Source organism: Tursiops truncatus, chromosome 16, assembly GCF_011762595.2.
Source record: "Tursiops truncatus isolate mTurTru1 chromosome 16, mTurTru1.mat.Y, whole genome shotgun sequence".
NCBI classification, from domain to species: domain Eukaryota; kingdom Metazoa; phylum Chordata; class Mammalia; order Artiodactyla; family Delphinidae; genus Tursiops; species Tursiops truncatus.
Window position 1 is genome coordinate 67,769,317 of NC_047049.1, and position 12,670 is coordinate 67,781,986.

A 12,670-nucleotide genomic window follows, 5' to 3' on the forward strand; every position below is an offset into this window, starting at 1 on the left:
CAGATTTTTGTAGTTAATGAGCCTGATTTTTTTCACTTGGAAAAGGAATTGTTAAATGTTAACTGGAGATTGTTAGAAACTCAGACTGTAGACATAAACTCCATGAATTTCCAATTAAATGTTAAATGATGAGGTTTAACATGGTTTGTTTGAGCAGCTGAGTTATGTTTGAGAACTGCAGCTGATTTATTTTAAAAATGTATTTTCGAGGAGGGCTCATCTGTTCGCCTCTTCCTCATGTGAATGGAATGTGGTGCAGCATGGAGCCCCAAACAGGATACAGTTGTTCTAAGCATTCTTCCTATAGCGTGGTAGGCCCTACTAGAAATGCAGACTCTCAACTAAGTATTTATTTTGGCTTTATACTATTTTTAAAGTACAGTTAACAAAGACAAAGGACCTTAAAAGAACTCCCAATCCATTAATAAAATTGAAAAAGTGTTTTGTTTAATTGGTAGTTTTAATTTGGATTTTCAAAGGCTTTTTTCAGCATTAGAATAATAGTCTTTTTATGATTAGGGCCATATTCTACTGTGACTTTCATCAGATGGTAGCTCCTTGCTTCCCCTTAGGCTGTGGAAGTTCCTCATAGAATGGTATATCTTTAGAGTCTTGAATTACTTAGCTATGCATGAGTTCTAGTTACTTTACATTCCAGTGCACCTAGACCCATGAAATACTTACTACATAAAAATCTGTAGGATCCATTCGCTTTTATTTAAATATTTTTTATTTTTAAGCTAATAATGTCTTTGAAATGGTTATGTTTGACTTGGATACAAAAGTTAATAATGGTTACATCATTGACTTGCCACTTTAGGGAATCAGGATGTATTTTTAACTCTTAGCTTTATATGTTGTTTGTCTTTAATTTTTCCATAAAGTACGAACAGTTGCATATTTTTAGGGTTGCTTGTTTAATATATATTAAAACATTTCTTTAACAAGTACTATAAAAGTATTTATCGGCACTTGGTGGGAACATATTTTTAGTTTAAAAGTAATTGCACATTTTAAAATTTGCAGGTCGTGGCCCTGTTTACTAATATTTAAGAAGCATGGTATACTTTTGACTTCCATTTGTACATGGTTATTATAAGTCTTCATGTATCAGAAATAGACCATTATAAACCAGTCTTTTAACATTTCTGATAGCTAAATTCTACCAGTGGCTTTCAGTTTAGATACCCTAAAATGAGAAATTCTTTATTTTAGCCTAGAAACTAAACCTTTGTTTTTTCTAACTCAGTAATTTAAATTATGATAAATTGGCCTGTTGAAATTTACCCTTAGAACTCTGACCTACCTTAAAAAGCTGAGTTCTGAGAGGTTCTCTTCACAAGAATGTTTTTCATATTATAAAATGACTAGTTCTCATAGGAAATGCAAACCACCTGTACTATTTGCGTAAGAAAGAGGCACTCAAGACTGGAGAAGTTTACTTTTTTTCCAGATCCTACTTAATTGAATTGTATCTTTAGCCACTTAGATAATACCTTTTGTAGACCTTTTTGTTAACCTTCCCAAGTTGATCCGACTTGGTACTGTTTAAAAAGAAATAGAGCATTTGATAAAGTTCAAGGATTAAATGTTCTCCTGAGAAGGTGCCAGTGTTTTCTAGTTTACTAAAAACTAAACAAAGATATAATATGAAAATGTTACATATTACACTAAGGAATTTAGTTATGGTAAATGGAAAATGTTAGATGGCAACAGTAGCAGGAGATAGCTAAATAATGGGGGAATGTCTGTTTTGAAAATGTAATTTCTCACCCCAGTAAAAATACTTTTGATACATATGTAGTACTTAAAAGGTTAGACCTAGGACATGGGAGGGAGGATATTACTGTGACTAGGTTTTCTAATCATAAATACTGAAAATAGGTGGAGGTGTAAGAGAATTTTTTTCATGTTAATTTGTGAAAGAAGATATCATTTATTAGTTCATGGTGTGGATAGTGTAGAAATAAGGCATGTTTAAAATATTTATTCCTCTGTGTTCTTAGCTTTTTCAAAACACAGACTCCTCAATGAATCGAATTGAAAGCTTTAAAAAGAATTTCTTAAATAGAGAAATTAACAGCTTAAGAGCCATTCTGAATTTAAAATCTTGAAGAGTTTTTCCCCAGAGTGTTTATTAGTTATGATTAGTAAGATGTTAGATTTATTTCATACATAAATAAGAGAAGGGGGAAATACAGCGGCTTTGGATCTCCTGGGGATTTTTACTGTCTGTGCCGAAAGCTTTGGTTTGCATCCAAATGGTCGCAGAAGTTGCCTGTAGCAAGAAAGATTTCCCCATGTGATATAGGTAGTTTAGCAACTTAGTTCCTTGTTTATTTCATTTTCCAAACTTAGATTCTTTTATAGTAAAGCCACTATGTTTTTAAGATGGTGGAATATTTTTAAAGTTTTAAAGCAGTATCATGGATATAATGTATTTGGTTTTTATTCAGACTGCGTCTATTCGAAAGTGATTCTGATAGTCATAAGAAAAATGCATATATAGTACCTTTATTTCCTTCCTCTTCCTCTCCTGCCTCGCTCACTCCCACCCCCACCCCAAGATATGAGTAAATTTCTTTATGTAAAAGTTGAGTCTCCTTTAAAACAATCAAATGACCATGGATGTACCCCCCCCGCCCCCCCCCCCCCCCCGCCCCGCCCGTGTTTTGTTTTGTTTTTTAATAGTGGAAATCTGGAGAGACTTTACTGAAAGGTCGGTTTTGTGTAATACTTCTTACCTCCTTCTTTTCCTACACCCTTCCCCCATGCTGCTCTTACTGAAGCAGCTGGATTTTTATTTGTGCTTGGGGCAGGGGCGGGGATGAGTAGTACACGGGGTGGAGTTAAAAGACCAGATGCATCCTGATCATATAAAATCCTTCTTGATGTGAATGAGCTAGGGAAAAAATTACACATGTAAATCGTAACTACTCTGTTTTATAAAGAATAATACTTACAATATTTTAAAGAGTTGGGGTAATATGCTCTCCTACCCAGTTTACTTTTTCAGAAGCAATTTCTCTTTTTTTATATTAGAAATTTTTATACACATGTATATTTGATTATATCCCTCTTAAAATAAACTGGGACTTATACTGGAACTTTTTCATATCATTTCTTAAAATCTTCATTTCTTTTAAATAAATAGAAAGTACTCTATTATATGGATAAAAGCATCACTTTAGATTATAATATGAAAACTGATAGCAATTGGTATCCTAAAACCATTATGATAATGACTTTAATAGGTTGTATTTATATATACCCCTTCACATTTTGAGGATAAAATCCAGAAAATAACCATTAGAATTTTTTTTTTTCTCTTACCAGACTTTCAAACCCCTGGTTGAAAAAAGTATACCCAGTTCAATCACTGCAGTAGAATTCCTTGTAGATAAACAACTGGATTTTTTAACTGAAGATAGTGCCTTTCAGCCCTACCAGGTAAGAAATTTTAGGTTGCTTTAAAAAATTAACTATTCACTAAACTTCGCTGATATTCAGATATTCTTTAGAATATTCAATTCTAGCTAACATCAAGGTGTATAATAAACCCAGTGCATCTGATAAATTTTGATTATAGGATAAATGATTCATTTATCCAGTCAAGAAATATATACCGAGAACTTACTATGAGCCAGCCAGCATCCTGTCGCATGCACAAGTAAGCAAAATAAAAGTCCCTGCCATTCTAAAAAATGTTCATTGTTAGAAAATAACTGGTTAGATATTAGTATAAATTATTTTTGTCTCCAGCTCTAAAGGTTAAGAATTGAGTCATTAATGTAATTAAATGAGATTAGTGTTTACTATATACATTCATATCAGTTTAGCATAATAGTAGTTCATTTTCTTTTTAAGTGGGAATTTTTCTTTAGGTTGTCATTAATTGAATTGTTCAGTTTCTAAATTTTAATTCCCAGTTGTTGCAATTTAAATACAAATACACTTAATTGGAAAAAACGTTCTCTAGTAGGTTTTTAGATTTAAATCATGTAAAGAAACTCATATCAAAAGTAGTAAGCTAAATGTTTTTTAAAATCTCTAGTTAAGTTCTATCAGTTAATTTTTTAAGATTGAAGTAAAAATGCAGAGAAGTTTGTTTTCTTTGTATATTTGGATTTTAGGTTGAATTAAATCAGTATATTTTATAGGTTTTTTTTTTACTTAAATGTTTAAGATAATATAATAAGTGCCTTGAAAGAAAGTATGAGTGAACTAGTTTGACTTTCTTTTTTTAATAGAGCTGGAAGTCCATACTCCTATTTCATTTCAGAATAGTTACTGTTTTTCAAAAGTAAAATATAGAGGCATTGTTTCCATGGAAAGAACAAGAGCTTGAGTTAATGAGCAGTGGTTTGCTGTGTGTGAAGTTATAATACTTAGGGAATTAGTAGTGATGTGCCGCTTTTATTAGATCTACCAAAAGTAGATGATAGTTCTCTCGATTAAATGTTATTTCTTACTTTGAAGTCTACATGGGTATGTTTTTGTCTCTTCACATTATTTTTCACAGTTCATTAAATGGCCTCATTTTTGTAGTTACCTTTTGCTCTTTGTTTGCAGTATTTACAGCTAAAAATTCATAGCAGTTCCAGTTTAATATTGGAGGCGTTAGAGCTTTTCCCTCGGGTTTTATTTTGTTTTGGTTTTGGTTGTAAATGCCATTTAGCTTGCTATAGCCTTATTTGTCTCATTTCTAACAGTCTTTTAGTGGGAATTAGCCTAGGTGAGTATAGGTAAAAATCAAAGGAACCTTCTGCCTCGGTATTTTAATTCTGTGGCTGCTGATTAGCACTGTAGAAGCTTGGATTTGATTTAGAGAACTGAAATCATTATGTAGAAATTACTTTTAAAAATAAACTCTTGCCAGGTGGCCTAAAACTCTACAACATGTTTATTAAAATTATAGTGATTGAAAGAATTAGAAATAAAGGCTTAAGAGCTAAAGTCTTATTTGACTTGGTGATGTGTATGATTGTCTTTGTTAGCTATTTATATTTTCCCTGCTAGTATAGGTAAGTTGACCTCTGGCCTAGAAGGATATGATCTTCCAAAGGTGATGTGATTCACTTGACATTTTAACCATTTGCGCTTCACAAGTAATGTGAATTCTCAGTTGTAAGAGATCAGAAGGAATTACACTAACAGCACTTGGTTTAGGATCCAGCATACCTTAATTTTAGTGTTTCTTAAGAGTTTTAGAAGTAATAAATGGTATACAGTAAAGCTTTTTTGTATACATTTTAATTTTTATATTTAATGTTTTTTAACCAGGTTAAAAATATAAAAAGTTTCTCCAGTATGTAAATTATTGACAGCTACTGTAATTTTTTGAATGAAAATTTACTCCAGAGACTGAAGATGGCTTAGTCTAGGTTTTCAAAGTTATTTATTTAAATGAATTTATAAAATATAGACATACTCTACATAAAGAAAATACTTTTAGAGTTCATGTAATTAGAGTGGCTTTATCCCACAATGCTTTTCTCTAACCAGTTGTCCAAACAGTACATTAAATTCCTTGGCATGTTAAACATGGCAGCTGTTCCTGGCATAGATTTTGTAAATAGTGCCTTGATAAGTCTTAACCTTAGGGTAACCATATGTAAGTCGAAGGGCGTTTGGGGAAAATTGAACAAGTTTTTAAAATGGTCTCCCTGTTTTTTCTCATTTCTTTAAATTTCATGAGGCAGTTTCTTCTGAATCTGGGTGTTAATTGTCCTTTGTAGACTTCTTATGTGGGATGGGGAAGAAAGTCTTCTTTGGAAATGGCCTTTCTGTATAGAGTACACCTAAGTTTTGTTTGAAAAATTCCCACAAGTGATGCTTCATTGTGAATCTGTTTAAATAGTTTTATACTGGGAATTCCCATTCACCATCTTTCTCCTTGAGTGCTCAGCATTTTATTCTGTAGTAGTACGCTCCCTTTAGTTACCTTTATAGTGGTGCAGCCCTATTTTTTTTTTTTTTTTGGTATGCGGGCCTCTCACTGTTGTGACCCTCTCCCGTTGTGGAGCACAGGCTCCGGACGCGCAGGCTCAGCGGCCATGGCTCACAGGCCCAGCCGCTCTGCGGCATGTGGGATCTTTGCGGACCGGGGCACGAACCCGTGTACCCTGCATCGGCAGGAGGACTCGCAACGACTGCGCCACCAGGGAAGCCCCCTATTTTTTAATATGTCACAATAACATATATTGTAAGGTAATGGTTAGGAAACACACGACTCAGAATTAATACAGATCCTTTCCCTTTTAGGTCACTGGTTTGCACTTATCTCTCTGAATGACTTCAGTGTATTGAGTATCAGATGGCATGTATGAAGTTAATTGATTTGTTCTTTTTTAAAAATATTTATTTATCTATCTATCTACACTGGGTCTTAGTTGCGGCTCACGGGATCTTTTAGTTGTGGCATGTGGGATCTAGTTACCTGACCAGGGATCGAACCCAGACCACCTGCATTGGGAGCATGGAGTCTTAATCGCTGGACCACCAAAGGAAGTCGCAGTTTGGTCGTTTTTTTAAGTTACGTGCGGTTGGTGGATCCGGGTGCAACCATCATAGATTATAGTTTTCAGTATTTTGGAACGCAAGTTGAATGAGGAGAGAAATCAAATCAACATTTTATAGACAATATAATGAATGCATATTAATACATTGCTGATGCAGCGTACCATGGTATTGTTAATTCTGTTTTTCCTTCCTTTTGCACACAAATGAGTTTCTGCTTCCTCCTTTCAGATTTCCTGATCATGCCTGGCTGCAATTAACTTTCTTTGAAGTAAAGGGGGAAGGGAAAAAGAGAGGAAGTAGGAGGGAGCTCTTCAGATTCTATGTCTCTCAGCTGGCTGGGAAGGAGGAGGAAAAAACAAATTATTTGTTCTTAAAGATGCTTTTTATAGTTTTCGTTTTTTTTTTAATTACTATGATTTCTGTGGTATGGTTGCTTTACTTTGGAGGATGAGTACAGAAGTTTTAAAAAACTTTCCACTAAAATTTGAAGTTTTGATCAAGTTCATGTAAAAAAGTTTGATAATGAAATATGAACATTGAACTTTTAGCATGATTTTGAAATCATCTTGTCCTGGATTTTGGCTTCTGGCCATGCACACACCTGCAGTTTCAGGTTGGTTGCCTCATAGAAGATGTAGAAGAGATTATTTCTTACCTGAAAATCGTACATGACTCATATCAATTAATCTGGGTTGGTCTGGCTTGTTAGTCCACTGTTTTCTAGGGATCACAATCCTTTTTGCTTTTAAATGTAATAAAGGAATAATACAAAGGGCACTAGTTGAAAACCATTAAAGGTTTGAAGCAGAATGTGCTGGCTTAAAATTATACCCAATGTCTATCTTATTGTATATTAAAATTCACTGTATTGGGTTGGCCAAAAAGTTTGGGTTTTTCTGTTTTCTTACGGAAAACCCACAGGAACTTTTTGGCCAACACAATAGTAAAGAGGTATTTTCCCTACAATAAGGTAGAATCATCCTAGACCTGAAGGAATGAACCTATTTGAAGTTCTTGGTCATTATAATGTGCTAAAAGTTCAGAGATAAGACTACTAATACTTCAGTTTCTATCATTGCAAAATACAGACATTGAACTACTTTACTAAGTCCTTGATATAGTACTATTGTGCTGTGAATTGCTGGTTGAAGGGAATGCGTGGAACAAACCTGAGTATTTTCTTAGTTCCTAGACTAAAGATTGATTAAGGACTTTAACAGAGAAGAGTCTTATATTATTTAATGCAAGTGTCTGAACTGTGTTGGGTCTGTTTATCATTGCTATATGCTCCTTCAGTGAGAAAGTTGTTTTTTCAGTTGGAGTCTATTTTGAACCACATTCCATCATTGATTACATAAATTTATTGTCTGCAGTTTGAGAATATCCCTAAGTTAGTTGTTGCTCAACACATCTGGTTTACTAAAAATAGTTTAAGGAGTGGAGTGTAGCAGAGACATATATGTTTTTCCTTCTAAATTTTTGTTATTTGGAATTGCTTCACTACCAGGATGAGATGAGTTTGAGTGAGGTGAAATTTAGCCTTCAGTCAGCCTAGATGAACAATCAACTAGTTGTTTGGTTGTTACCTGCTCAATGTTATATTTTGTTGAGTGAAGTATTTGACATAAGTGAGCCACTGAAAAGTTTGAAAATCTTGTTGGTAATAATTTGGCTTATAAGCAGATTTATTCCCCAGAGAACTATGTCGATATTGCTAATAGTTTAGAGAGGAAGTAAACAGAACTTCATTGTTAGTATTGCTGTGGTGGGTAGAGAAAAGACAACTTTTTTGCCCTTTTCTTTACTCTCGTTTCAATTTGTAGTATAGATATATCACTTTAGAGCATTTTTAAACTAACATTCCTGTAGAGGAAATGAGAATTTGACCTGGTACAGGATTTATGTAGTTAGGTAAATGTTTCTGTCCCAGAATTACTCTCAGATTTGTTCTTTCTGGTGTCAAATTACTGCTCCCTCATTAATTTTACTAAAAGAAAAAAATAAATTGACTTTCAGAAACTGCCTAGAAAACTGTTGTTTTATTTTTATGATAGAAATTGGTGGGTTTTTGTTTGTTGTTTTGTAATGATAACTGAACTTGGTATTGAGAGATAGGTACTTATAAGAAATAACGGAAGTACACCTCCTATTAGGATATGGGAGTGGAGTGTGCTCACACCCCACCCTCGAGAATGAGAGCTTCTGCTCCTGAGTTGAGGTGGGGAGAGATGGGCTCAGAACAGAAGCTCCACTTACTGTTAACTCACTTGATTTTTTTTTTTTTTCCCCAGAAAGGAGTGTTTAAATGGCAGTTTTATGCTCAGACTCTACTTCCCTTTGACTTACCCTTGAAATTTTTAAATGTCTGGTGTTAGAAACATCCCAACTGACTTCATTCATTTAGCAGTTATTTAAATTATGTGGTTTCCCTATTCATAGCATCCCGCTTAGGTGCTTGATGGTTTTAAAAAGTTGATAAAGGGACTTCCTCGGTGGTCCAGTGGTTAAGACTCTGCTTCGACTGCAGCGGGCACAGGCTCAATCCCTGGTCAGGGAACTAAGATCCTGCATGGGAACTAAGATTCCCACAGGCCGCACTGTGTGGCCAAAAAAATAAATTAAAAAAATAAAAGTATAAGTCATAGTCCTTATTAGTTTCCAAAGAGTTTATAATCCGTGATAACAACTTAGATTTTTAAAAATGTCCTTGAAATAAGTTTGATTTAAGGAGCCAAAAATGCATAGTAAAGACTTAAGGAATACAAAAGAAAGAAGCCAGCAGAGATTGAAATGGTATAAAGAAGTATCATGAAGAGGGTAAAACTTGAATGGGATTCTTCTGAATGGAGATGGAAGTGAAAGATAGGGAGAGTGAGGCAGACATTTAGCAGAAAGGATTGCGTGATCAATGATGAGGTAGATTTAGGGGTCAGTAGAATATCAGTCTAGCTAGAGAAGAGAGTTTGGTTTTGAATATAGACATCATACCAGAGAAGTAAGTATTGTGGGGTCAGATAAAAGAGGAAAAGGATTGCTAAGTACGGTTACTAAGTGACTTTTATCTTGTAGGCCCTATGAATTGTTGGAAGCTTTGAAGCAAGAGAATAACAAAAACAAAATTTTCTACATAACAGTGACATCTGGTTATTGTACTATATCAGAAGGAGCTAATTGATGGCATCTTTTGTCTTAGATAATCAGCCTAGCTATGAATTTTGAAGTCAATTCATGCAGATACGGTTTCAAATCCTAGCTTTGCCGTTTGCTAGCTATGTGACATTGGGAAAGTCTAAAGCATGCCCAATAATTGGTTTCCTCATCTATAAGATTAATATACTATCCATCTCAGAGTTAGAAAGATTAAGTGAATGACACATTTAAAATGAGCTTATTACTACATAGAAACTGCTCAATAGAAGGTCACTGCTATTTAGACATGCTCTAAATCTCCCTTTTTATAGATGGAGTCTTAAATCTTTGTGGTAGATATTTGAAACTCCTTTCTCTTCTTACCATATGCAGCCATTGGACATTTCTCTGCCACCATCTGCGCCTCTTTTAACAATCTGTTTTATTTGTCTTCTCTGGAACTCTCACCATTCCTTCTGCAGCTGGTGCTAGATAAACTTTTTCGGTGTTGGTACAAGCCATGGTCACTGTGTAACAGAACATGTCTTTGTAGTAGTATTTCTTCTTCCCTCTCCCCCTTTTTAAAAAGTATATTTAGATAAGATTCCTCAGTGACTTCTTAAACTCCTGTTTTAAGAAAATGATATTAGAAAAGATGCAGAACCCTATTGTGGGATTACTCTCCACAACACATCCTTACCTTTTTTCCCCGTGGGGAAAGGCATAAGCTCTACTTGCTGTGATAGTTATTTTTATCTCAAGAAGTATAAGTGATATGCAGCAAATTACAGAATTGTTTTTCTTTGTTTGGCTCTGGAGGGAGGCCATGAGGATGTAGTACTACAGTTTGGAAGTCCTCTTAGCATTGAATAAGAGTTGGTCTAAATGACCTTTGAAGTTCCTTTCCAACATTTAAAGCCATAATTCTGTGAACTTGCTCAGTGTGGGAAAACAAATATTTCTGATGAACATTAACCTGATAAGTTAGTCCCTGGCTAATGATATTAGGGATATCTTTTATCAGGGATAAAAGACATTCAACCTAAATCTAGGTTTATCTGAAAAGAGAGAACTATTAAGCCAGGCAGTGCCAGATGCAAATCGAAATTATGCAAAACTGGAATAACAGGATTGTTTGGATTAATAGTACCTACTGAGAGCTTTCTTTCTATTCTGTATTTTTCTGTATCTGTTTCTGAATTATATTTTGACAGAGTTGAGCACGTTCTCAGTTAGTCCATGAGTTTTTGTGTGCATTTCACTTTGCCTTCATATTAGCATTTGATTGAAATTAGAGGTGCCTTGTTGCCATAATGTCAGTAAAAATGAGAACTGTGAGATTGTAGGATATACACTGTGCCAAGAGTATAAAAAATACAGGATCATAGCCATAGCTGTGAACTGATTGCTGGTGGAATATTGGCTTGGTAGGATCAGCATCTGTGGGCAGGCATTGGCCTGGGGGGTGGTCTAGGAGATGAGGCCAGAGCAGGAAGCTGCTATTGTGTAGTGCTTGGCTTTATTCCATTTCTAGTCAAAAGTGACAGCTTGCAGTAGTGGAGCCAAGCTGAAGCCTAGAAAGTAGAATGGACTACAAGAAAAGCAGAACCAGAAGCTAAAACAGAATCATTGTTACTTCCTTATTTAAGTAGGCTTTTTAAAAATTTTAAATTGGTACATCATGTTTTAATATTCAGTAATTTTGCTCTGCATCTTGTTTAAATACTGTTATCTCCCCCCGCCTGCATGATTCTTTATTGCCATAATTTCAAAAAAAGTTGTGAAACGTGCTTAAGGTCCTACAAATCGGGTATGCCGATGTGTATTGTCTGCTGCTATTAAAAAGGGAGTTCTTCATTTGTAAAAATTGGCTGCAAAACTTGGTGTGTTGAAAATATATTCATGAAGTTCAGGAACATGTTATTTTGACTGAAATTTGGCTCACGTATGAGCTGTTCTGCAATATTCAGATTAAAAACATTTATAAGTCACAGTCTGCGATAGTTCTCTCCTGGTCACAAATCTGCTATGATCATATGCTGAAAAATCTGCCAGTCCCTTTTTAATTTTTTGTGGCTGCTGTTATGAATTTAAAGTATGTGAAATTATGCTTGTAGACATCAGATTCCAAAGATTCTAAGCCATCACTTAGTTATCATTGAGAAAGATTTCTGCCAATTTCTTTCTGCCAATCAAAATAGGTTGATACTATTTACTTATTCCTTTTGCCCAACCGGGAATTCTTACTAAAGCACAGCCCTTTTATTTAAAAATCCCAAAGTCAAAATTTTATTTCTCAGTGTGCTGTTAATATTTTACATTTATAAGGTTCAACATTTTCCAAAATATTTCCAAGTGCATTATTTTAGTTAATTCTTATGTTTACTTTATGAGGAAAACAGATTATATTATTATCTTAATTACATATAATGCTTTCAGGGTACATATATGAATTTATTTAATTCACACAAGTCTTTGAGAAGTCTAACTTACAATGGCTAGGTGGCAGAAATGGAAACCCATTTAAACTAGATTTAATTTTTAAAAGGGGGTGGTGGGCCTGTTAAAAAGATACAACAGGAAATGTCATGGACATCCACTGCAGAAAAGTACAGCTGAACCTTACTTGGAATGGAGTTAGGAACTAGAAGGTCAGGAACTCAAGTTACATATTTCTTCTCACCCCCTTCCTCAGTCTTCTTTCTGCAGACAGGTTTTTCTGCTTAATCATAGGTTTTGCTTCTCATAATACTAGTTTCCACGTGACTTTTGTGTGTCAGTGTCAATTCGCCCACCAGCTCTCCCTCCTTCGCAGGACCTTTTAAGTCTAATATTTGTGTTAATTGGTAAACTAGGGGTGGGAGTGTAGGAGGATGAGAGGCTGAAAAGAGAAGAAGGAAGAAATATGAGGAAGGGAGAGAATATGTGATAGCAATTTTTACAGGCAAAGAAAGCGAGGTTTAGGGAAGTTGTGATTTGGCATCTAGGTTCACACAGCTAGTGGTAGCCTAAACAGAAC

The 12,670-nt window shown here is 34.8% G+C and overlaps 1 protein-coding gene across 5 annotated transcripts in view; it reads left to right on the forward strand.

Annotated features, from left to right (window-relative positions):
- The window catches only part of JMJD1C (jumonji domain containing 1C), a 305,542-nt gene that overhangs the window by 230,208 nt on the left and 62,664 nt on the right, over window positions 1–12,670 (forward strand). For 4 of the 5 annotated variants that reach the window (XM_019935834.3, XM_073793554.1, XM_033841647.2 and 1 more), the window contains exon 3: window positions 3,337–3,450. The exons of the other annotated variant lie outside the window; for it this stretch is intronic. Coding sequence is in view for 3 of the 4 variants with exons in the window: in XM_073793554.1 (XP_073649655.1) it covers window positions 3,337–3,450 (114 nt within the window). In the remaining variant the exon portion in view is untranslated. The remainder of the gene's footprint in view (window positions 1–3,336; window positions 3,451–12,670) is intronic. 5 annotated transcript variants of the gene reach the window in all.